The sequence below is a fragment of the Salmo trutta genome, chromosome 28, assembly GCF_901001165.1.
Source record: "Salmo trutta chromosome 28, fSalTru1.1, whole genome shotgun sequence".
NCBI classification, from domain to species: Eukaryota; Metazoa; Chordata; class Actinopteri; order Salmoniformes; family Salmonidae; genus Salmo; species Salmo trutta.
Window position 1 is genome coordinate 34,818,073 of NC_042984.1, and position 26,270 is coordinate 34,844,342.

The following is a 26,270-nucleotide window of genomic DNA, read 5'->3' on the forward strand; positions in this document are numbered from 1 at the left end:
ATAATGTGCCTTTGCTGTAGTTGTCAACCACCACAAAAATAATCAAGGACGTGAAAATTACAAAATGTACTCCTTTTACATTCATTGGGTAGGTCATTTAATTGTCTAGGTCGGCGAAAACAGCTAACTAACTAGATTTTGTAACATTTGAGTACATATTCATTGCTATAATCGAAGGACCAAGATGCAAGAAGACTGGTTATAAATCAGTCCACCCTTTCGTGGTAAGACTTCTCCAGTGATGCTAAATCTAGCTAACGTTAGCTAGCTGCTAAAGTTGTTACATTCACGTGAGACAACGTGAAGCATCGGAGCCTTCTAGCTAGTTACGTTTGTAGCGAACTCTTTAGCTTGCTATGTAATGTCCAAAGTCAGAGAGAAACTTGTAAACCAGCGCAAATGTCACTTGTGGTAAGTTAACGGCAGCTAGCTACCCGCCATTAGCCAGTCTTTGGCAAATGACAGGAGTGGGATGTTAGCTAAAAGACTGGTAACCCAGACTATACAAACGTAGCTAGCTACCCCACAATAATACCAAAGTCAATATCAGCATGTGAAATATTTAGCTAGCTATAACATTTCACAATTGTCAACGTGGTTCCAGTTTTCGCAAGGCCAACGGCCCTTTCACACAGAAACAAAAAGGGCGAGTAGGACAAGACGAGAAGCGAAAATCACGTTGCGTGATGGTACTTGAAGGAAAAACTGAGCTGATTAATTGGGTCCACTGTTTCGTTTTAGCACATGTCTATGAAATATATACACTTTTGTCATGACGATATACAAGGCCTGTGTTCTATCTCTAGGCAAATGATCCCCTATCTCCAGTCATGAGAACGTTATCATGACGTAGCACGTTTCATTTTTAGGGTGGATTATCCCTCAGGTCACTGCGGTAACGTTAATGTAGCTAGCTTGTCCACTGCAGCCTCAGCTGAGTCTCTTGCGAAATGTAGCTGAATGGTAACGATCAAGTTCTTGTCTAGCTACCTAGATAAAGTAACATTAGCCAAGTATTTTCCCTGAAGGTTGATCTAACAAGTAGGTAAGGTAAGTGGCACCTACCCTCTGTTTTACTCAATGCTGAATCGCTTTTGATGGGAATTTTTCTACTCTTTACACAAAAGGTCAAATAGGGTCCGCTTCTAGTTGTCCTTTTTCACATATGTACAAGTGTGAAATGTAAATGTTTTTTTTTCCATATCCAGCTCTCTTAGACACCATCGGACAGTTGGGTCACTGCCAGGGATCACAGGCAGTCATCCGGGGGAGTGGTGCCTATGCACATAGTCAGTTAGCTACAGATTGTACATACACCAAATGTGATGGGTGCTTTCAAGTCAACTAGGAATCCATTAGTTAAAATTTGCATACGCTTTTTGCACATAGCTTCCTATTAGTTGATTCTGATATTTTCCAAGTGGGAAACGGAGCACATTTTTTTTGTCTGGAAAACGGCATTAAAGGGAAATTCTATCTTTTTTTTGGTCATAAGTCAACTGTTGATTTAGTCCGAAATTGTTTTGCATGTCAGCGGTCACATTTTCAAGATATTGCACATTTGACTGCCTAAAATGCAAAACACATTTGAGATTGCAATTGAGAATTGACTGCAAAGAATAGACTGGCTGAAAAAGACATCTGAGTTTTACATGGGCTACAATATGCTTGTCGCTTGAGCTTTGCCATTACTGACAGGGCAGTAGTCCATGTGAACCACGGCTGTCTGACACGGGAATGGGGACAGCTGCCAAAAGCAAATCATGCTTGTCCTTACAGTGTAGGCCTACTGAAGGTGACGCACAGAGCTGCTCTCTCTCTCTCTCTCTCTCTCTCTCTCTCTCTGTTGAACACTCATTGACTGAGTCACTAGGGTTGGGTAGGTTTAGGATCATATTGAACAATAATAAATTAAGATTCTGTACTTGGAGTTCTTTACTATCATTATTAAGAGTGCATTCTAAGATCCTGTTGGATATCATGAGTTGATGCATTGCTTGCTGATGTCAACTCTACAATATGACAGATAAGGTTTCAGGAGTTGTTAACTCACTCAGGCACTCTAATCACAGATTACCATGGAGTTTTGGTAGATTATCAGATGGCAATGTCTAAGGCTTCATTTAGGTTGACACCTGACACTAGTAACCTGGTGCCAAGAGCTCCTGGTGACAGTCAATTGGCTGTGAAGTCTGGCACTCCTGCAGAGCACGTACCACTGCATGTGCTTTTTGCCTTAGATCTGTAGGCCTATACTGTCTCTGTCTCTAGGACTACAAAAATGCTTTGATAGAAGACGCATTCTTTTTATATCTATCAGGAAGTGAAATGAACCCGGTTGAGATGTTTATGATGGTTGTGTGATTGACTAGGCTATGCATCAGTAATATAGGCTATATGACGATGTCATTAGTTTAGATTAAAACTAGGGCTGGGAATTTAACCTTTATTTAACTAGGCAAGTCAGTTAAGAACACATTCTTATTAAAAATGACAGCCTAGGAACAGTGGGTTAACTGCCTTGTTCAGGGGCAGAACGACAGATTTTTACCTTGTCAGCTCGGGGATTCGATCTAGCAACCTTTCGGTTACTGGCCCAATGCGCTAACCACTAGGCTGCCTGCTAATATGACATTATCACCGTACTTAGGTGCCGATACTATATGTAGGCCTATTGCGATTCTCAAGATTTACTGTGATTTGATGTTCCAAAAGTATTGCTCACCATATGTTTTCTGCAGTGGGCCAATTCCACGGTAACAAAGTGATGCTGAGACTCGCATTATACACTTTAAAATGTATGCCAAACAAAAAACAATGATTTCAAAGTGAAAACAACTATGCACAAGTACTAATTAAAAAATTAAATCCTCGAACTTTGACAAACACATTGTACTTGAAGAACAGTGCGGATGCGAAGTTTGTTAAAATTATGACATTTTGGGCTTTTTGTGCCGTCATTCTGTTACCAAATTTTGCATCTGCACTGATAAACATTTTAAAGTGAAAAATCTGAATCGCGGCATCACTCTATTAATGTGGAATTGCCCAGAGGGACAAGAGAGCCATGAGAAAACAAGTTTTGATCCGTCATGGAAATAAAAGTGCTGAAAACAAATTGGCTCACTATTGAAAAAGATGGAGAACAAGATATGTATGGAAAAATACTGCAGTTTTTGATGCAGTTACAGCCAACTAACACAAAAGTTATATTGTTAAATAAAATCCCGATATGTACCCCCCCCCCCCATCACTAGTTAAAAGTAAGCTGATTGACCATTAGCCTATTGTTTGTCAATGTTATTTATGGAAACTAAACTGATGCTATTCTAGCTGGTTTTCATTCTGAAGTCGATTTTTCTCCTGTGTAATTATGTCATCTGATAATGAGGTGTGTGTCGTTCAGCTCCAAAAATATTCACAATCTATCTTGCATATGGTACCCAAATCTAAAGCACTCTCCTGAAAAAGTAAACTGTAAAAAAAAAGTTTAGAGTGGATATTAGCCTATAGCCGAGGCTTACTAGCTGAAAAGGGATCTGGAAACATCCCGGTTTCCATTCTGTGGGATCCTAATAGGAGAGTGAATGTATTGTTTACATCCTCACCATTTTGAACAGGGCAGCATTTTTCCTATTAGCGGCTGGCATTCAAAGGACCGTTCTACTCTACATTAGACTCCCCAATGAACAATGTAGCCTATGTTTTAAATAGTTTTTCATTGAAACGTAAGCCATTGTTGTGCTACTATTTGACTAGTAAGGTGTCTTGTCATTCCTTCCGTTTTCACTGTTGAAACACTTCGAATGCCTTCTACAATTTGTATTTTAAGCAGGTAGGCTAAGAAATGTAGACTTATAACGTAACATGGTATTATCTTTTTTAAAGACCTTATCAACTGGAATATGATAAGGATTTGGCTTTGTTTTTCTCCCTGGGTTTTGAACTTTGTTGGGATTAGTCGCTCGCTAAGCCTATCCTTCCAATATCATCACCGTTTCAGAGGAAGCTAGGGCCTACATGTTAGTGACAGCCTACATTTGTAAATGATTTCATCCTTTTTTTCCCCCTCTATTTTTTTAAATAAAAAAACAACAACAATTTAAATGTATTTTTTACCTAGGATGATCTGTTCTCAGTAATACACGTTTTTTCTCTTTGCTCTCTTTTTCAGTGCAATGTCTCTGGTTTTCACGCGACCTAACCCCAACGCTATTGGCAAGAAAGACAAGAGACTCATGGCGGAGGTGAACGCCAGCCCGCTCAAGCACTTTGTCACGGCCAAGAAGAAAATCAATGGCATCTTCGAGCAGCTGGCCGCGTACATCAAAGAAAGCTCCTACTTTCTGGAAGGTAGCTACTAGCCTTCCACCTTACCACAAGTTGTGGTCGATAAAGCTGGCTTTCTTTTACACGTTTACACCAATGAAAAGCACAATGTTTTGTGGTGTGGAATTGATTGACACTTGCCTGTTCTATTGGCAGCAAGGTTTCAGTCCAAACAGTACCGTGTGTGGACTACAATGGAAATCTGTCTTTGGCACTCAACACCCACACGTCATTCACTAAGTGAATTTGCCGCCTCAAGTTTGCGTCGTAGGGCTGATTACAATGTATTTTCTCAGTGTTGGTCTAGTTTAGAGGTCGACCGATTATGATTTTTCAACACCGGTACCGATTATTGGAGGACCAAAAAAAGCCGATTTTAATATTTTTTATTTTTATTTATTAGTAATAATGACAATTACAACAATACTGAATGAACACTTTTATTTTAACTTAACATAATACATCAACAAAATCAATTTAGCCTCAAGTAAATAATGAAACATGTTCAATTTGGTTTAAATAATGCAAAAACAAAGTGTTGGAGAAGAAAGTAAAAGTGCAATATGTGCCATGTAAGAAAGCTAACGTTTAAGTGCCTTGCTCAGAACATGAGAACATATGAAAGCTGGTGGTTCCTTTTAACATGAGTCTTCAATATTCCCAGGTAAGAAGTTTTAGGTTGTAGTTATTATAGGAATTATATGACTATTTCTCTCTCTACCATTTGTATTTCATATACCTTTGACTATTGGATGTTCTTATAGGCACTATAGTATTGCCAGTGTAGCTTCCGTCCCTCTCCTCGCCCCTACCTGGGCTCGAACCAGGGACACATCGACAACAGCCACCCTCGAAGCATCGTTACTCATCGCTCTACAAAAGCCGCGGCCCTTGCAGTGCAAGGGGAACAACTACTTCAAGGTCTCAGAGCGAGTGACGTCACCGATTGAAACGCTATTAGCGCGCACCCTGCTAACTAGCTAGCCATTTCACATCGGTTACACCAGCCTAATCTCGGGAGTTGATACGCTTGAAGTCATAAACAGCTCAATGCTTGAAGCACAGCGAAGAGCTGCTGGCAAATGCACAAAAGTGCTGTTTGAATGAATGCTTACGAGCCTGCTGCTGCCTACCACAGCTTAGACTGCTATATCAATTCATAGACTTAATTATAACATAATAACACACAGAAATACGAGCCTTAGGTCATATGGTCAAATCCGGAAACTAAAATTTCGATAACAAAACGTTTATTCTTTCAGTGAAATACAGAACCGTTCCGTATTTTATCTAGCGGGTGGCATCCCTAGGTCCAAATATTGCTGTTACATTGTACAACCTTCAATGTTATGTCATAATTATGTACAATTCTGGCAAATGAATTACGGTCTTTGTTAGGAAGAAATGGTCTTCACACAGTTCCCAACGAGCCAGGCGGCCCAAACTGCTGCATATGTCCTGACTCTGCTTGCACAGAACGTAAGAGAAGTGACACAATTTCCCTAGTTAAAAGAAATTCATGTTAGCAGGCAATATTAACTAAATGTGCAGGTTTAAAAAAACATACTTGTGTATTGATTTTAAGAAAGGCATTGATGCTTATGGTTAGGTACACATTGGTGCAACGGCAGTTTGTTTTTTCGCGAATGAGCTCGTTAAATCATCACCCGTTTGGTGAAGTAGGCTGTGATTCGATGAGAAATTAACAGGCACCGCATCAATTATATGCAACGCAGGACACGTTAGATAAACTAGTAATATCATCAACCATGTGTAGTTAACTAGGGATTATGTTAAGATTGATTGTTTTTTTTATACGATACGTTTAATGCTAGCTAGCAACTTACCTTGGCTTCTTGCTGCACTCGCGTAACAGGTAGTCAGCCTGCCACGCAGTCCCCTCGTGGAGTGCAATGTAATCGGCCACAATCGGTCTCCAAAAATGCCGATTTCCGATTTGTTATATGAACCTGAAATCGGCCCTAATTAATCGGCCATTCCGGTTAATCGGTTGACCTCTAGTCTAGTTCCTAGGGGTTTACAATGGTTGTGTGATTTAAAAAAAAATTCTACCGCTCACAGACACATATAGGAATGAGGAGCTGGACCCAGTCACTACAGAGGAGCAGGTTCAGGAGGTGCACGGTTACCTGTCAAAGGTGGCAGGGATCGGAGAGGTGCTGGCACGCAGACACATGAAGTGTGTCTTCTTCGGAAGGTACGTTCCCTCCACCGCGTAATGACCACTGGCAATGCCGCCACCAGTCATTGGAGTTCGGAAGCTGCATGTATTCCCCGCTATTCATTTTTCAATGAATCACACAAACAATTTTGTCTCTCCAAAAATGGGTTAGATTACTGCACATTTCTGGAAAATGCTCTAGACCTGTGTTAAATGTTCCTCACTCGGTGTGTTCTACTTTATAGGACAAGTAACGGGAAGAGCTCGGTGATCAATGCCATGCTATGTGATAAGGTGCTCCCCTCTGGGATAGGACATACCACCAACTGTTTCCTGCAGGTGGAGGGGACCGACGGCAACGAGTCCTTCCTGCTCACAGAGGGATCAGAGGAGAAGAAGAGCATCAAAGTCAGTACCTCCACACAAGGTTAAAGAGAGACTTTAAAAAAGCAACAGGGACAAGTGTTTACTTTTTGTAATAAATTAATTGGAGGTAAAAAAAAAACAAGACGTTACTTAAAGCTCCTTAAAGGTGGATACTGCACCCTGGAAGACTTCTCTGAACTCTTAGCATGCTAGCTAAGTGCACACACACCCAATAAGTTTGTGGCGCTGAATAACGGAAGAAAAAAAACGTTATAAAAAATAAAGTCGCACATGTGTCCTCCCAAACATTTAATGAAGATAACAAACCTTTCGGCACTGCGCCCTCCTCGGGGTTTGCTCAGCACAACACAAATCCTTTAGAGTAAGTTTAGATTTAAATTGAATGTAGTTGGATGAGAACATGCTCTCAACCTTTTGATGTGTTCAAATCTCCCTAGCCCATCTTAGTTTAGGCATTGTAATTACTGTGATGCAATGCCCATCTAAGTATAACAGCAGTAAATGAGATTGATATACAGGTGGCTTGTAATTGTCTGTACTGTATGAATTCATTTCTGTTTGTCCAACAGAAGATGAAGTCAGATCTGTCACAGTGGCTTTCTGTTGAGCCGTTGTCTTATTCAGTAAACGGTGGGTGGCCCGGTAAACCAATAGTCCTCTGTCAAAACCATGACTCTCACTGGCTATCCAGCACCTATTTTTATTGTACACAAGCAACCTTGCTTAGCCAGTTGCACCACAGTTTAACGAGTACCACACCTTTGTCTCTTGTGGAAAGTAGACATCTCTTAATGTAATATCTTTATTTTTTCTTTAATTTAAGCTACTTCTTATCAATTTTATTCTTTAAAATACCAGCATCCCGGTTACTTGTTATTGTCCGTATCGAAATGCTGGTGCAATGTATCACATAATCACCTAAAGGAGCTCAGAAATGTCCCCTTCCCTGTTGACTGCAGTTTATGACCCAGATATGGCTGCGTGCCTATGAAATGCATCCCGATCAAACCTGTTACTGACCCGCGTGTCCAAACATAGCAACAGAATCAACAAAACACCAGCAACCCTGAATGCTCTGTCGCTCTTATCGTGTGTTCGCATTCCAGCTGTGTAAGTCCAAACCAGATGGGATGGCGTACCGCTGTGGTAGCCATGCTGGTTAAGTGTGCCTTGAATTCTAAATAAATCAGACGGTGTCACCAGCAAAGCACCATCACACCACCTCTTCCGTGCTTCACGGTTGGAACCACACATGCGGAGATCATCCGTTCACCTACTCTGCGTCTCGCAAAGACACAGGGATTGGACCCAAAAATCGCAAATTTGGACTCATCAGACCAAAGGACAGATTTCCCCTGGTCTATGTCTCTTCTTATTATTGGTGTCTTTTAGTAGTGGTTTCTTTGCAGCAATTTGACCATGAAGGCCTGATTCATGCAGTTTCCTCTGAACAGTTGATGTTGAGATGTGTCTGTTACTTGAACTCTGAAGCATTTATTTGGGATGCAATTTCTGAGGCTGGTAACTCTAATGAACGTATCCTCTGCAGCAGAGGTAACTCTGGGTCTTCCATTCCTGTGTTGGTCCTTATGAGAGCCAATTTCATCATAGCGCTTGATTGTTTTTGTGATTGCATTTGAAGAAACTTTCATAGTTCTTAATTTTCCGTATTGACAGACCTTGTCTTAAAGTAGTGATGGACTGTCGTTTCTCCTTGCCTATTTGAGCTTTTCTTGCCATAATATGGACTTGGTCTTTTACCAAATAGGGCTATCTTCTGTATACCTCCCCTACCTTGTCACAACACAACTGATTGGCTCAAACGCATTAAGAAGGAAAGAAATTCCACAAATTAACTTTGAACAAGGCACAGCTGTTAATTGAAACGCATTGCTGGTGACTACCTCATGAAGCTGGTTGAGAGAATGCCAAGCGGGTGCAAAGCTGTCATCAAGGCAAAGGGTAGCTACTTTGAAGAATCTCAAATATAAAATAAACAAATCAAAATATAACTTTTTTTTTTTGTTACTACATGATTCCACATGTGTTATTTCATAGTTTTGATGTCTTCACTGTTATTCTACAATGTAAAAATAAAAACCCTTGAATGAGAAGGTGTATCCAAACTTTTGACTGTACTGTAGGTCTGGGTGAAGCATGCTGGCTGCTTACAACTTTCCCAGGTCTCTCCTCTCTCCCCGTGGGGGACGAAAGCCAGTCATTTCCGCTGGCTAATGATCAACACAGACCTCTGCTCTGCTCATAGGAAAAATCTCTGCCTGGCTACTTTATTTGTTGGCACAGATGAGTAACCTTTTTCCATAGAATCCTTATCTCTATGGAAATATGTTATGTCATCGTGGTATCGTTGCTATGGGTTTAAATAGGGACACATGCCAATAGATTATGAATCTATTTCCTTCCTAGTAATCTGTCCTTTTATTATAATGACTCATACAATCAAATGTAGTCCAAGTTCAAATGTGAACACATGTTATTGCATGTTTTCTCTCTCTTGCGCAATCACTTTCTATTTCTGTCTCGCTCACTGTTTCTCAGACGGTGAACCAGCTAGCTCATGCTCTACATCAGGATGAGGACCTGGATGCAGGAAGCCTGGTGTGTGTCATGTGGCCCAAAGTCAAGTGTGCCCTGCTTAGGGACGACCTGGTGCTGGTGGACAGGTGAGGGCAACAAACACCACACATCTAAAAGGATCAGGTAGACCATTCCCTTTTGGCATTCTTTTTTTTTTTTTAGCACAACCAGGGGTCCTCTGGAAGTGCTCGGGGGTTGTTGGCGTGGGTACCACTCTTCACTTCGCCCTTAATCTTTGTATGCATACTCCTCTTCTACAAACTACAATATCCTCATATACTCTGAACAAAAATGTAAACGCAACATGTAAAGTGTTGGTCCCATGTTTCATGAGCTGAAATAAAAGATTCCAGAATTGTTTCATACGCAGAAAGTGTATTTATCTCAAATTTTGTGCACAATTTCTTTTTACTGTTGGTGAGCATTTCTACTTTGCGAAGATCATCCATCCACCTGACAGGTGTGGTATATCAAGAAGCTGATTAAACGGCATGATCATTACACAGGTGCACCTTGTGCTGGGGGACAAGGCCACTCTAAAATGTGCAGTTATGTCACACAACACAATGCCACAGATGTCTCAAGTTTTGAGGGAGCGTGCAATTGGCATGACTGCCGAAATGTCCACCAGAGCTGTTGCCAGAATTTAATGTTCATTTCCCTACCATAAGCCGCCTCCAACTTTGTTTTAGAGAATTTGGCAGTACGTCCAACCGGCCTCACAACCGCAGACCATGTGTATGGCGTCGTGTGGGCGAGAGGTTTACTGATGTCAACATTGTGAACAGAGTCCCCCCTGGTGGGGTTATGTTCTGGGCAAGCATAAGCTACGGACCACGAACGCAATTTCATTTTATTGATGGCGATTTGAATGTACAGAGATACCGTGACGAGATCCTGAGGCCCATTGTTGTGCCATTCATCCACAGCCATCACTCCATGTTTCAGCATGATAATGCATGTTGCAAGGGTCTGTACACAATTCCTGGAAGCTGAAAATGTCCCAGTTCTTCCATGGCCTGCATACTCACCAGACATGTCTCCCATTTGAGCATGTTTGGGATGCTCTGGATTGACGTGTACGACAGTGTGTTCCCGCCAACGGCTGGGCGAAGTTACTGGATATTGAAGAAGAGTGGGACAACATTCCACAGGCCACAGTCAACAGCCTGATCACCTCTATGCGAAGGAGATGTGTCATGCTGCATGAGGCAAATGGTTGTCACACCAGATACTGGTCTGGTTTTCTGATCCTCGCCTCTACTTTTTTTTTTTAAGGTGTCTGTGACCAAGAGATGCATATCTGTATTCCCAATCCATGTGAAATCCATAGATTAGGGCCTGTCATTTACTTCATTTGACTGATATGACTTGTAACTCAGTAAAATCTTTGAAATTGTTTCATGTTGCATTTATTTTTGTTCACTATAGTTTCTACTGTGGCCTTGTGACCTGAAGTTACCCCATATTTCTGCTCCTACAGCCCCGGTATTGACGTCACGACAGAGCTGGACAGCTGGATCGACAAGTTCTGCCTGGACGCCGACGTCTTTGTCCTGGTGGCAAACTCTGAGTCCACTCTGATGCAGACGGTAAGAAACATGTTTCTACTCTAGAAAGAAATCCACTCGGCCCGAACTTGCATGTTGGCCAAATGCCAGTCAAGATGTCTGAGGGTATATTGGATTTTGAATAGACAAATACTACTCTTTGCAGGAGAAGTCATTCTTCCACAAGGTCAACGAGCGTCTCTCCAGTCCAAACATCTTCATCTTAAACAACCGCTGGGATGCCTCTGCCTCAGAGCCGGAGTATATGGAGGAGGTGAGTTTGCAGTCAGTTGTTACGCTGAGGTTAGTTTTAGCATTGGCGGTCATTTGTTACGCTGAGGTAAGTTTTAGCATTGGCGGTCAGTTGTTACGCTGTGGTTAGTTTTAGCATTGGCGGTCAGTTGTTACGCTGAGGTTAGTTTTAGCATTGGCGGTCAGTTGTTACGCTGAGGTTAGTTTTAGCATTGGCGGTCAGTTGTTACGCTGAGGTTAGTTTTAGCATTGGCGGTCAGTTGTTACGCTGAGGTTAGTTTTAGCATTGGCGGTCTTTTGTTACGCTGAGGTAAGTTTTAGCATTGGCGGTCAGTTGTTACGCTGAGGTAAGTTTTAGCATTGGCGGTCAGTTGTTACGCTGAGGTTAGTTTTAGCATTGGCGGTCAGGGGTAAACGTATTTTATTTTAGAACTAATCTTCCATGAGTCTTTAAAACATTTACAAAACAATTTTATAATACAATCACATTTTTACAACACACTGTTCCAAACAACAGAAAGAATACACTGACATGTAAGAAAAACACTGGTTCAATACAGACCGCGGACCCTGACTACTAAAAAAAAATATATATAAATATAAATAAAGGAACTCGGGCAGGCTTCGACCCCCCCCCCCCCTCCCCTGGTATCATATAAACACACGACGTGGATTTCCCCTAAGAATTGCAGTAAATTAGCTTTTAAAACGGCAACATTTTAACCGTGAACAGTTTGGTTTGGCTTTGGTTGTGAGGTGAGGGTTTGTTTCTACGCTGATGAATGACAATATCCATACGGACCTTTGCCACCAAGGAAATGTATGTGACCGGATTAGGGGTGTGACATTTAAACGAAATTGGGATTGTTAACGTTTCTACAACTTCATTTACATTTTTTTTTTTTTTTTACAGAGTTAGGATCACAAAGCTGCCACTAACAGGTCCTGATCATCATCATCATAAAGGGAAAATGTTTGATTAAATACTTACAGCATTGTTACATTTAGTAGGAGGAGATATGCATCTTTCAAATGATTTGCCACGGATATAAAGCGCTCCGCACGTCATCGTTGTTAACAGTTGGAAAAATTGTCAGTGAGACAGGGAAGCGACAGCAAAGTCCTGTATGACAATACTTTGAGAAGTTTTTAAAGGAGAAGGTGGTGAAATGCAAACGTTGCGAGGTGAAATTGAGCTACTGTGGCAGTACAGGTGCAATGCTGAAAGGGAAGCACCGTGAGACACAACCCATTGCTGGCAGCATTGCGATAAGGGACAGGCTGAGAAAATCACAACACTGATTACAGAAAGGATTGCATTTGATATGCAGCCATTGTCAAAGGTAGAGGATGTCAGCTTCAATGTTGCCCTAACGGAATGTCTAGAAACCTACTACAAGATGCCATGTCGAAAAATCGTGATGGTCCGGATGGAGAAATTGTTCAAAGCGCACCATACGACGCATTAACGGATTGTTGGACGTCTATGAACACGCTGTTACATATATCACTGGAACGATCCATCACAATGATAAGTGAGAACATGGAGGAGAGGCACACAGCAGAGAATTGTTGCTGAATGGGTGGGGAACACTAAGGTGAGCGCCGTCTGGTAGAGGTTTGGACTAGATGGCACAACCACAGTCAGAATTGGCTATATTGTAAAGATTCATGAATATTTGTTGCTTTTTGGTCTTAACTTTATGCCTAACCTTAAATTATCCGTGTGGTTAGGTTTAAAATCACTTTTTAAGAAGATCAATTGTAGAAATGGACAGGTTTTATGACTTTGTGGCTGTGGTAACTAGTGACAACCCTATGGTAGGTAGCCAAAATTGAGGTAGATTGATTTGCATTGCCCCCTAGCGGTCATACACAGGACCATATCTGAATTGTGTATTCACGTCATTTCTTTTCTTTTTATCGTTTGAACGAGAGAGAAGTTTGAAACATGAAGAACGTTTTTACATTTGTCACATCCCCAGACCGGATCTTCTCAAATAATATTTAAAATAGATGGTGGACAATCTATTCCTATTATTGGCTGAATCTGTCTTACCAACTGAATCCGGTTGCGAATGGAGTTTGGACGGTTTTAAAATGGTAAACATTGTGAAAGAAAGTGAACTGTGAACTCTCAGGTGAGTTAGAATTAGCCGTCAGGGTTACAATGAGAATTCTGAGGTGAGTTAGCGTTAGCTTTGACCCTTAGATCACTGTTACACCAAATACCAGTGTTTTGGTGAGCATTAGCTATAGTTTTTTGGGCTAATAAATGGAATAGGTGAAAGGTGTTCTGGGTAACATTATACAAGGAGAGGCTAGATGGGTTTGTGCCAGATTCTAAGTCGTGGTTGAGCCGAGTATATGGGGTAACTACTGCCTGCAAGAGTACAGTATTATATTCAGCAATTAAGTTAATGGTGAGGTAGGGTTGGCACTAGGGTCTGCCCAAGTGTTGATTTCAAGTATAGGGTTGCAACTCACATGGCTGTATCATGCCGGTGGTTGAGCGAGACCTTGTGGGACTTGCCTGTCTTTCTGACTTGTGATACTCAACCCACCTCTCCCTGTGCTGTCTACTTCACCCAAAGAAGTTGATATTTCCTTATCTTGAACGTCATCTATGGGCCGGGAGAGGTTGTATCCACCAGTCTTATTAATAACTTATACATTTACATTTGAGTCATTTTAGCAGGTGCTCTTATCCAGAGAGACTTACAGAACCAATTTTGGTTGAAGTGCCTTGCTCAAGGGTTATGACATTTTAGGTAACTTGGGTAAACTACCCATTTTTTTAAACAGTTATGGGAGTCATCCAGCGAGGGAAACACTTCAGATGTTTGATCTAATACAACCCAATACAGAATCTGAGGACACTATACCTGGAGATTAGCCAGGAGACTGATCTGGGACTGACTGCCCTCAGTCTGGCTTTATGCCCTTGAAATAAATGTCAGGTTGAACATGAGGGCTGTAACGATGCCAGTATCACAATACTTTTTCCATGGGGACAAACATGAAACGGACTCTTTGGTCTTTTTTTAAAAGCCTGCTATATGTAAAATATTGTGTGCTATAGACTTGAAAATAAATAAATGTGACTCTGGATGACAACATAATGATGTTTGTTTTCAACATTAGGGCTGTATTCCCGAAGAAGTTAATACCGCTTGGTGTTTTGTTTCCTTGGCACGACACCAACAAGTATCGCGATACTGGTAACGTCCCAGCCCTTAGTGAACATCCCATATTTTGTGACCATTTCAGGTCTGCCAATACAACTTGTTAAAGGAAGAGCGCTTTTAATTTATATATATATATGTGTGTGTGTGTGTGTATGTATGTATGCATGCATGCATATATATATATATATATATCTATGTATATGTGTGTATGCATGCATGCATACATACCAGGAAAAATAATAGTAAATATATATTTATTGTCCTGGTGTGTGTTAGACCCCGTCATGAAAAGTTGCGTGCGCATCAGAAAGCGGTTTGTTTACATGGAAGTTGATACGACCACTTGCAACTTCAAATGGCGCTCGTGTGAGTTAACATGTAATCAGACTGTCTACATATGTCATTAGAGGTTTGATAACCTAGAAACCTACTACATGCCAGTGAGGCAAGGTACAATATTCCAAATAAAGCTAGATGAATAATATTGTTGAAAAATAGCCATCAGTCTTGCATGTCCTCATGGTCCTTACTCACGCACTGCAAGTTTGTCAAGGTCCTGACATCATCGTCAGCTATCCAGCTACAGAGCTTTTTCACGTTGGGATGCGCACACATCACTCAAACGTGACGTTTAAGGGTAAACAGAAATGGCTCTATTGAACCCGGTCTCCCTGTCACTCTGTCCCCCCCCCCAGGTGAGGAGGCAGCACATGGACCGCTGCAGCAGTTTCCTGGTGGACGAGCTGGGCGTGGTGGACCGGGCCCAGGCCAGCGACCGCATCTTCTTTGTGTCTGCAAAGGAGGTCCTACAGGCCCGTGTTCAGAAGGCCCAGGGGATGCCAGAAGCAGGTACATACACACACTTGTCTATGACGCTACATACACACACTTGGGTATGACGCTACAAGCTTTGCACACCTGTATTTGGGGAGTTTCTCCCATTCTTCTCTGCAGATCCTCTCAAGCTCTGTCAGGTTGGATGGGGAGCCTCGCTGCACAGCTATTTTCAGGTCTCTCCAGAGATGTTCGATCGGGTTCAAGTCCGGGCTCTGGCTGGGCCACTCAAGAACATTCAGAGAATTGTCCCAAAGCCACTCCTGCCTTGTCTTGGCTGTGCTTAGCGTTGTCCTGTTGGAAGGTGAACCTTTGCCCCGGTCTGAGGTCCTGAGCACTCTGGAGCAGGTTTTCATCAAGGATCTCTCTCTACTTTGCTCCGTTCATTTTTCCCTCGGTCCTGACTAGTCTCCCAGTCCCTGCCGCTGAAAAACATCCCCACAGCATGATGCTGCCACCACCATGCTTCACCGTAAGGACGGTGCCAAGTTTCCTCCAGACGTGATGCTTGGCATTCAGGCCAAAGAGTTTCATCAGACCAGAGAATCTTGTTTCTCAAGGTCTGAGAGTCCTTTAGATGCCTTTTGGCAAACTCCAAGCAGGCTGTCATGTGCCTTTTTACTGAGGAGTGGCTTCTGTCTGGCCACCACTGATTGGTGGAGTGCTATAGAGATGGTTGTCCTTCTGGAAGGTTCTCCCATCTCCACAGAGGAACTCTGGAGCTCTGTTAGAGTGACCATCGGGTTCTTGGTCACCTCCCTGACCAAGGCTCTTCTCCCCCGATTGCTCAGTTTGGTCGGGCGGCCAGCTCTAGGAAGAGTCTTGGTGGTTTATAACTTCTTCCATTTAAGAATGATGGAGGCCACAGTTCTTAGGGCCCTTCAATGCTGCAGAAATCTTTTGGTACCCTTCCCCAGATCTGTACCTCGACACAATCTTGTCTCTGAGCTCTACAGACAATTCCTTCAACCTCATGGCTTGGTTTTTTTCTCTGACATGCGCTGTCTACTGTGGGATCTTCATATAGACAGGTGTGTGTGCCTTTCCAAATCATGTCCAATCAAATGAATTTACCACAGGTGGACTTCAATAAAGTTGTAGAAACATCTCAAGGATGGTCAATGGAAACAGGATGAACCTGAGCTCAATTTTGAGTCTCATAGTAAAGGGTTGTATACTTGCGTGAATAAGCTATTTGTTTATTTTTTTTAATACATTTTCAAAAATGTTTATTCGCTTTATCATTGTGGGGTATTCTGTGTAGATTGAGATTTTATTTAATCAATTTTAGAATAAGGATGTAAAGTAACAAAATGTGGATAAAGTCAAGAGGTCTGCATACTTCCCAAATGCACTGTATGCCACACAGGTAGACATTCACAGAAAAACAAGGATGTAATATCCAAGAAAAATAAAGTTAAACACTCTCCTTACTTGTTCAGGTGGTGCTCTGGCCGAGGGATTCCAGGCCAGGATGTTTGAGTTCCAGAACTTTGAGAGGCGCTTCGAGGTAAGGCTTTCTAATGAAAGGACCTCTCGGAGTGAATGTGGTATACAGTTTACAATACTTCGTCTAGGTTCCCATTAGCGACGTACTGAACTCTGCTCAAGTGCTGAACTCTGCAGTTCACTTCCCGATCCAACACCATTCTTTTATCACTTGTTTCACATGTCTGCATGCTCTAGTTAGGAGAGCGTGAGCTCTACAGTTGAAAGCCATTGAACGTCTGAGGATATTTCTGCCCCTTCACTAGGCCCTCTTATGAAACTCTCTGTTTTTCCCTGTTGTAGGAGTGTATCTCTCAGTCTGCGGTGAAGACCAAGTTTGAGCAGCACACTGTGAGGGCCAAGCAGATCTCGGAGACCCTACGGCTCATCATGGACTCGGTGCACGTGGCGGCTCAGGAGCAGAGGTGACTTCTCGTGTCACGCCACGTACCCAGGCTGCCTCAATTGTCAAAATGTCTGCCTTGTCTCCTTTCCTTCATTTGAACCGATATGATAGAAGTGATGGGGAATGGCTGCCGTGCGAGGCAACCAGTTGTGCTCCATGTTTTGTGAACCTTGTGTGTTCAGGATTCACTGCCTAGAAACCAGGGAGGAGCGCCAGGACCGCATGGAGTTCATCGACAAACAGCTGGACCTGCTGACTCTGGACTGCAAGAGCAAGATCAAGAAGATCACAGAGGAAGTAGAGCGACAGGTAGGTCACGTTTAAAATGGGCTTCCGCGCTACGATCGAATTCTAAGAATGGTCTAGTGAATGTTGTTGTTCCCTCACACCCTGTGTTTACCTGTGTGTGTTTACCTGTGTGTGTGTGTGTAGGTGTCCAACGCCATGGCAGAGGAGATCAGGCGACTCTTTGTGCTGGTGGATGACTTCCACATGGACTTCCATCCTTCTCAGGTGGTGCTCAAGGTGTACAAGAACGTGAGTGATTCCCTGGCCTCCAACACAAACAAGCACACACACACACACACACACACACACACACACACACACCTCCTCTCACTCCTTATGCTACTGGGTGTTTATGCTTGATTCTACTAATCGGCTGTCATCGTGACTTTGATTAGCTGAATCAGATGTTTGAGCAGGGCTGGAACAAAAGCCTGCATACCCAGTAGATCTCTAGGAGGAGGATGGGCCACCGCTGCCGTAGGCCTCAATCCTTTTCAGAGTGTTAGTGGAATTCTCCCTAGAGTCAGTTTTGTCCTGGTGTCTATCATCTCTAAGAGAACAACCCTTGCAGGGAATTCCCTGAACACACCCTTTGACATTTTAGGGTGTGTTCAGATTGGCAAACTGCCATGAACTTGGATTGTTTTACATTTTAGTGTATGTTCACAACGTCATACTGTACAGTTTCTGTTTTCTCTCTGACCAAATGTGTTGCACTATGTACAGAATAGGGTGTCCATTTTGGAAGTGGCTGTAGTGTAAGGGTCAGGCCAAAAGCAGTGCATTACATAGGTAATAGGGTGTCCGTTTTGGACTGAACCATTGCGATTGCGGTGGTGATGTTGTACTGTGTGTGTGTGTTCGTTCCAGGAGCTCCACAGGCACATTGAGGAGGGCCTGGGCAGGAACATGTCTGAGAGGTGTTCCACAGCCATCACCGCCGCCCTGCAGTCCACCCAGACAGAGATGATCGGTCAGTCCCGCAGCAGCTGCACTCACACAATTCCAAACCCCATCCCATTCTTAAAGGAACCTTTTGGTCCACCAGCCACACTGGCTGAAATATTCCCAGTAAATTAAATTGTTGTTCAGTTGTGAAACCACGTGGAGATGTTGTCAACTAGCATCCCCCCCCTCTCAGATGGTCTGAAGCCCCTGCTGCCGGGGCCGGTCCAGGAGCAGGTGGACAAACTGGTGCCGCGGCAGCAGATCTTCACCCTCAGCTACGACCTGGCCTGCGACAAGTTGTGCAGTGACTTCCAGGAGGACATTGGCTTCCACTTCTCCCTGGGCTGGACCATGCTGGTCAACCGCTTTCTGGGACCCAAGAACACACGACGTGCCCTCATGGGCTACAACGACCAGGTGTGTGTGAATTCCCTAAGGAAAGGGTTAGGTAGAGGTAACCCTTCACCACACATCTAGGATCAGATTTACACCAGCCCCCAATCCTGACCATAAAGGCGTCATTGTGATCGCTTCCTCAATTTTTCGACTTATAAATGTATTTATTCTTAAAAAATATAATATACAATGCCTCGAGTTTAGTTACATTTTCTTACCACATCAGAACCCCCAAAATAAATATAAGCTTGTTTTACTCCTTTGTAAATTATGTAATTGTACGCGAACACTCTATAGGCTCAAAACATGGTTAAAACTATCATTTTGATCTCATGGATGCTCATCCATAGCTCTGTCTATTCGTTTGAGTGGTTACATTTCTCCAGCACCATCCGTCAGCTATTTACCAAGTCATTGGCTGGGTGACTGCTTTGTTATTGTTTGAAAAGCATATTGTCCCTGTAAAGGGATAAGATAAAATAATACCTTTTCTCAGTGGAACAAGGGGCGAATCCTCTTTGGTAGCAGACACGCGTCCTCCATTCTGGGTTCTTATTCCTGTGCTTGCTCAGTGCTTTGAGATAACGCTGATGTAAGTTAGTCCCCCATGAAGCCAGTAAAAAGAGCCACTATTGGTACAGTAAACCTAGGAACTGGTTCACTCATGGATAGGTTGGTTGTTCAGCAGAGAGATTGTTGACATGTAAGATGCGTTTCATCTTCTATGTTTATTGAAAACAAATACATTTGAGCACTTGTCTCTCAAATACATTTGTTACAGTTGTTGGTTAGCTAGTGAATTTTTGCCAAATTAACTTTGACATGAAATCCAGTCAAAACGCCTCAAAACAAGACATGGTGTCAAGAACAAAATGAAATGAGCTGAAACGAGCCACTTACGAATCCCCACATGGCAGTTTGTCATTCTTGCAAACAATCTGGCCCTCCAGAATCACAACAGCACGCCGACTTCTGCCCCATTTGAAGCGCGTCTTTTTGTGGCGTTGTCGGCTAACCCATCTATAGACTGTAAACACTGGGTTCACTGGTGGCCTTTTTCCATACAGCATGTCATATAGCAGCACCAGGCTGGCTGCTGATAACTCCATTCATTGTCAATGCACAATATTTGTTCACCAGCTGTGAAAGGATTAATAGAAATCCATAAGAACAGCCGTTCAATTGCCCACGCGTATCGCCACGTCATCCATGCTTTATATCGTTTTGTAAGCTAGCTAGCATACAGACATTTACTTACGTGCGTTGCTGTGGTTACACTGTACCACAGACTGCTCCTGACAGCTTATCTCTTCAAATGGACCAAAAAGTACTACACTAATAATTTCGATACTTGCATATGAAATGTCTTCCCACATCGCTTGAATTGGTGCTGGCTGCATCCATATTCCGCACATTGTGGCATTGTTGACAAGTTGGTTATTTTAATGTGGGGATATCGTTTTTTCCCCCCCTGATTCACTTATCAAATCTCCGAAAGGAGGAGTATGATAATGGCGAAACGGTGGATTTAAAGCCTCTTATTGGTCAAGACATAGCATCAGCTGTGCAGGGTTTATATACGTCATTGGTGTCTGTCCTGTAGGTTCCTCGGCCCATGGCCCTCACCCCGGTCAGCACCAGCATGCCCCCGTTCCCCCAGAACTCCATGACCCAGGAGGAGCTGATGGTCTCCATGGTGACCGGACTGGCCTCCCTCACCTCCCGTACATCCATGGGCATCATAGTCGTCGGTGGCGTGGTAAGGATAGAGGAAACACGTACTGTGAAGCCTTTAAAGAATGTACAAATGGTTGTTGACAAAGCCCTAAACCAAAAGTGTCGTCTCCAAAAACAAGTTGGAAAGGAGTTGACACTTTCAGTGTTTTCCCCTGTTTAACCCAGGCATGAAATGTATTTTCTTCCTTTGCACTCAACAACGGTTCATTTGAAAATCAAAGTATTCAAAATGTGTGTGTCAGATCTGGAAGGCAGTGGGCTGGCGTCTGATTGCCCTTTCGGTAGGGTTGTACGGCCTGCTGTACGTGTACGAGCGCCTCACTTGGACCACCAAGGCCAAGGAGAGGGCCTTCAAGCGCCAGTTTGTGGACTACGCCAGCGAGAAGCTGCAGCTCATCGTCAGCTACACCGGCTCCAACTGCAGCCACCAGGTTCAGCAGTGAGTAATGGACACCCCATCCACAGCGGTCTGTTTTGTCTGACTCACTCACTCCTTTTCTCACTACATCTCCTTTCTTCCTATCTATCCCTCTTTCACTACCCTCCATCTCACTTTCTCCCTCTGTCCATTTGCTCTTTCCATCTATTTCTCCATCTGCCCGCTGCCCTCTTACGCCACCACAACCGGGTCTTACAAGGCCAATATAATCCCCTCAACAAAGAGATGGCATGTTTGGCAGGGCTCCACACTGCCACTCTCCGTAGTTCAGTTCCTGCATGTTTGACAGCTAGTGTAGAATTTGCTAAAGCCTCTTCGTAGAACCACTGGCCAGTCAATCTGTCACAACGTTATGTAAGCCTATTTTATATAAATAGATTGTCTCCTGCAGTGTGGGAGCTGTTCTCTGAACATGCCTCATAGAGGCCCTCTGGTGGTGAGAGGAGGGACTGGCAGTGGGATCCGGTTTGCCTATAAGCTACCGAGTGAGCCTATTGCTCTTTGCAGTTGTAGGTCATTCTGAAAACAAAGCTGACTTAACAGTCGCAAGTAGGACCCAAGGACTCCTGATTTACGATCAGTTTTTGTTTTTTATATCACAAGGCCTAAAAGGACACGGATAGGGGCAAACTGATCCTAGATGAGCACCTCTACTCAGAGATGCTCGGTACACATATGGCCCCTGAATCTCAGAGCGCTATTCCTCAAAATGCCTAAATGCTTGAGGCCATGCTGAAGTTGACATGGCTCCATAGGAATCTTGTTCAGCGAGTTCACTAAGTGAGTTGAGACTGCGTGGCCCTGAGCTTCTGGTGTGTGTCTGTCTGTCTGTGCAGGGAGCTGGCCGGCACCTTTGCTCAGCTGTGTCAGCAGGTGGACGTGACGCGGCAGAACTTGGAGGATGAGATCACCGACATGAACACGAAGATCGAGCTGCTGGATGCGCTGCAGAGCAAGGCCAAACTGCTCCGGTAAGACATGACGTGCGGTAACACACTGATCGCGTCTGAAATGGCACCCTATTCCCTATGAAACCTAGTGCCCAAAAGACTCTGGGCGGAAGTAGAGCACTGCATAGGGGATAGGGTACTATTTCGGACACTGCTCAGTCATCGTTGCTCAGTGATCAAGGCTCCTTGGCATTCTCAATAACTTCAACTCTCAACGGGCTCATAGTAAAGGGGAAAAAATAATTGGGCATAACTGCACTGAACAAGAATATAAACGCAACACATAGTGTTGGTTTCATGAACTGAAATAAAAGTTCCCCGAAATGTTCCATATGCACAAAAAGCTTATTTCTCTAAAATTGTGCACAAATTTGTTTACATCCCTGTTAGTGAGCATTTCTCCTTTGCCAAGATAATCCATCCACCTGACAGGTGTGTCATATCAAGAAGCTGATTTAACAACATGATCATTAAACAGGTGCACCTTGTGCTGGGGACAATAAAAGGCCACTCTAAAATGTGCAGTTTTGTCGCACAACACAATGCCACAGATGTCTCAAGTTTTGAGGGAGCGTGCAATTGGCATACTGATTGCATGAATGTCCACCAGAGCTGTTTCCAGATAGAGAAATTATCTACCATAAGCCGCCTCCAATGTTTTAGAGAATTTGGCAGTAGGTCGAACCGGCTTCACAACCGCAGTCCACATGTAACTACACCAGCCCAGGACCACTACACCAGCCCAGGACCACTACACCCGGCTTCTTCACCTGCGGGATTGAGAGGGGTGGGGGGTGCTGAGGAGTATTTCTGTCTGTAATAAAGCCCTTTTGTGGGGGGAAAACTCATTCTGATTGGCTGGGTCTGGCTCCCACCCATGGCTGGTTCCCTGCCCGGTCATGTGAAATTCATAGATTAAGGCCTAATGAATTCATTTCAATTGACTGTTTTACTTATATGAACTGTAACGTAATCTTGGAAATTGTTGCATGTTGCGATTTATTTTTGTTCAGTATGGTATTAAAGTACCGTCGGTTTTCATTGAAGACGAGGCACTACTACTGTCTTGATGGTGTGTACCTATCTCTGTACCTGAGTGTGGTGTTGTCTTGTCCCCTGGCAGGAATAAGGCTGGCTGGCTGGACAGTGAGTTGAACATGTTCACCCAGCAGTACTTGCAGCAGGGCCGGTAGAAGTGACCACTGACCGGCCGTGAGATGAACCGTGGAGAGAACGTTGACCGCGAAAAGACCAAGGCTGTCCTGTGTTAACCAGAAGGGGAGAGTCCTCACTACCTAGACAATGGGGTCGGGGTCAATTTGGTTTTCAATGTGGTCAAATCAGGAAGTGAACTGAAATTCAATGGATGAATTTGAAAATGTCATATCGTAAAAAAATACTTTCAAAAAAGTGGAATGGCTTGAAAATTAATTGACACTCAACCCTGCTAGACATGGACAGCCCCTCAAATCATTCACTCTCTCCTTTAGGACATTTTAGAATATTTTTTTTGCGCTCATATTAATTTAAAGATAACGTCTTTTATCAGTGCATTTTATGGAAGAGGAATTTATTTGATACCGAGTACAGCCATATGACATGTTGTCATGTGTTGCAAAAGAGGTTGCATATCGTTTGTGTACTTGATTTGTCGTTACATGCCTTTTGAACACGGAAGATGATTAAGTGCCACCCTGAAATAATGGCAATCTGAAGATGGTCACGAAAAAAACCCTTTGTGTTGTAAATACCAGGGAACATCCAAAAAGTGTAGCAGAAATGCAAAGTGATTTATTCCTATAAGCTTACTGCACCACGGTGTGGTGGTAACTCTATATTCAGACTGAAATGACACTGGCTATATGAAACACTGGCTATATGAAACAGAGTAGACTAGCATTCTAGGTGATGGAGACGTTAGGCTGTTCTGAATGCACTCGCATGCCTTGGGCTCGTGCACTGTATTATGTCATTCTTGCTTTCTTTGATTTGTCTTCTGCTCCGTGTAAATCAATGTTGGACAGAGTGGATCACGCTCTGTCCGAGCTGTTGCCTGTAGCAATTCAGCGATCATTGTTGAGAAGCCGTAGCTGTTTAGACTGCTTGTTTAGTGCTAAGACACTAAACAATCCTTTTGGGCTTTCTAATCATTTACAAACAGGCTTCTATTTAAAATGACAAAAAAAATGCAAATAAACTACAAGTAAGGATCTTTTTAAAAAGAACTTGTAGTGTGTGGTCCATGACCCTGTGCTTTTTCATCGTAGTGACTCTAAAGGATCGTTATAGTGGAAACATCACCGTTATTTATCATGATCAAACCTCTGCACCCCAAAGCCTTGCTTCTCAGTAGGTGAGATTTTAGATTGCGAAAGCTACATGTACTTGCTATGTTGGCATATTCCTTTTTTTCCTTTTTTTTTTAATATGATATTCAGGCATTAGCACTATCATTGAAAGGCCTATTTATGACTTGTAAATGTCTCTCAACCTTAATGTCCCTGAATAGTGTCACTAATGGCAGTTGTCCTTCAGGTGTATGTCTGGCTGTGTGTTTGCTTTGGGTCGTGGTTGTGCCAAGGCAGTTGGAAAGTGGTCTGGAAAGTTCTGAATGAAAATGTGCACTTTATACTTTGCTGCTTCTGTTTAATTTTTTGTACTTGACAATTTGGCTTTTAGTTTATTTTCCCCCTAGTTACAAAGCAAATACAATGTTGGATAGATGTTTGAGGTAGATTGTAATGTGTAAACTTGCATGCAGTGACTGTTTTGTAATTTTGTTGTCATGTTAACCATTAATGTAAAAAGGTACAGTTAAGTGCATTAAAGAAGTGATGATGATGATGATGAAGAATGAAATGTGCATGGAGAAGGTGTTCATTTTATTTTGCTTAACCCTTCGAGTTGCAGGGATCTGCGTTATGGTGGAATCAGTGACTTGTATTGATTAACATTAGTTTCAGCTCAGGGGAGCATAATTGAATACACAGGATAATGACATTTACAGTCCAATTAGCTCCTTTGCTTTAAGATACATTTTTATTGGCTGTAAATCACAGTAATGAGTCCCCTTGCACCTGTCAGGAGCTGGATATGGAAATATAGTGCTTAATTAAAGAACTATAGGATTTAAAGTGATAACTTATTTAAATTGCTGTTGAATGTAATATAGGAAAAAAAGTTTCACCAAATGTATAATGTTACTATACCAGAGAGAATATTCTATTGTATGAGTACTTCATATGTATACTGAACAAAAATATAAATGCAACATGTAAAGTGTTGGACCCTAAATTTCATGAGCTGAAATAAAAGATCCCAGAAATGTTCCATACGCACAAAGATTTTCTCTCATTTTGTGCACAAATTTGTTTACATCCCTGTTGGTGAGCATTTCTACTTTGCCACGATAATCCATCCACCTGACAGGTGTGGCATATTAAACAGCATGATGATTACACAGCACCTTGTTCTGGGGAGGATAAAAGGCCACTAAAATGTGCAGTTACAGTTGAAGTGGGAAGTTTACATAAACTTAGGTTGGAGTCATTAAAACTCGTTTTTCAACCACTCCACAAATTTCTTGTTAACAAACTATAGTTTTGGCAAGTCGGTTAGGACATCTACTTTGTGCATGACACAAGTCATTTTTCCAACAATTGTTTACAGATTATTTCACTTAGAATTCACTGTATCACAATTCCAGTGGGTCAGAAGTTTACATACACTAAGTTGACTGTGCCTTTAAACAGCTTGGAAAATTCCAGAAAATGTCATAGCTTTAGAAGCTTCTGATGGGCTAATTGACATAATTTTTGTCAATTGGAGGTCTACCTGTGGATGTATTTCAAGGCCTACATTCAAACTCAGTGCCTCTTTGCTTGACATGGGAAAATCAAAAGAAATCAGCCAAGACCTCAATGTTTTTTTTAGACCTCCACAAGTCTGGTTCATCCTTGGGAGAAATTTCCAAACGCCTGAAGGTGCCATTTTCATCTGTACAAACAATAGTACGCAAGTATAAACACCATGGGACCACGCAGCCGTCATACCGCTCAGGAAGGAGACGCATTCTGTCTCCTAGAGATGAATGTACTTTTGTGCGAAAAGTGCAAATCAATCCCAGAACAACAGCAAAAGGACCTTGTGAAGATGCTGGAGGAAACAGGTACAAAAGTATCTATATCCACAGTAAAATGAGTCCTATATTGACATAACCTGAAAGGCCGCTCAGCAAGGAAGAAGCCACTGGTCCAAAACCGCCATAAAAAAGCCAGACTACGGTTTGCAACTGTATA

The 26,270-nt window shown here is 42.8% G+C and overlaps 1 protein-coding gene and 1 long non-coding RNA gene across 4 annotated transcripts; both read left to right on the forward strand.

The window, feature by feature from the left end:
* Positions 1-10: 10 nt before the first annotated feature.
* mfn2 (mitofusin 2) lies at positions 11-24,819 on the forward strand. Of its 3 annotated transcripts, none has more exons than XM_029719765.1 (18): positions 11-224; positions 4,175-4,353; positions 6,412-6,547; positions 6,757-6,919; positions 9,458-9,582; positions 10,980-11,088; positions 11,213-11,320; positions 15,182-15,335; positions 16,763-16,830; positions 17,112-17,233; positions 17,397-17,523; positions 17,647-17,751; positions 18,373-18,475; positions 18,644-18,867; positions 20,450-20,605; positions 20,826-21,022; positions 21,859-21,993; positions 23,096-24,819. In XM_029719765.1, the coding sequence occupies exons 2-18, from the start codon at positions 4,179-4,181 to the stop codon at positions 23,163-23,165; spliced, it is 2,277 nt and encodes a 758-aa protein (XP_029575625.1). In that variant the 5' UTR covers positions 11-224; positions 4,175-4,178; the 3' UTR covers positions 23,166-24,819. The 3 variants fall into 3 exon arrangements, with proteins under 3 accessions (XP_029575625.1, XP_029575626.1, XP_029575627.1); XM_029719766.1 differs by lacking the exon at positions 11-224 and adding an exon at positions 887-1,050; XM_029719767.1 differs by lacking the exon at positions 11-224 and adding an exon at positions 887-1,045.
* Positions 11,327-11,886, forward strand: LOC115166093 (uncharacterized). The gene is made up of 2 exons (XR_003870269.1): positions 11,327-11,645; positions 11,683-11,886. It is a non-coding gene; the product is annotated as an uncharacterized LOC115166093 (long non-coding RNA).
* Positions 24,820-26,270: the final 1,451 nt, after the last annotated feature.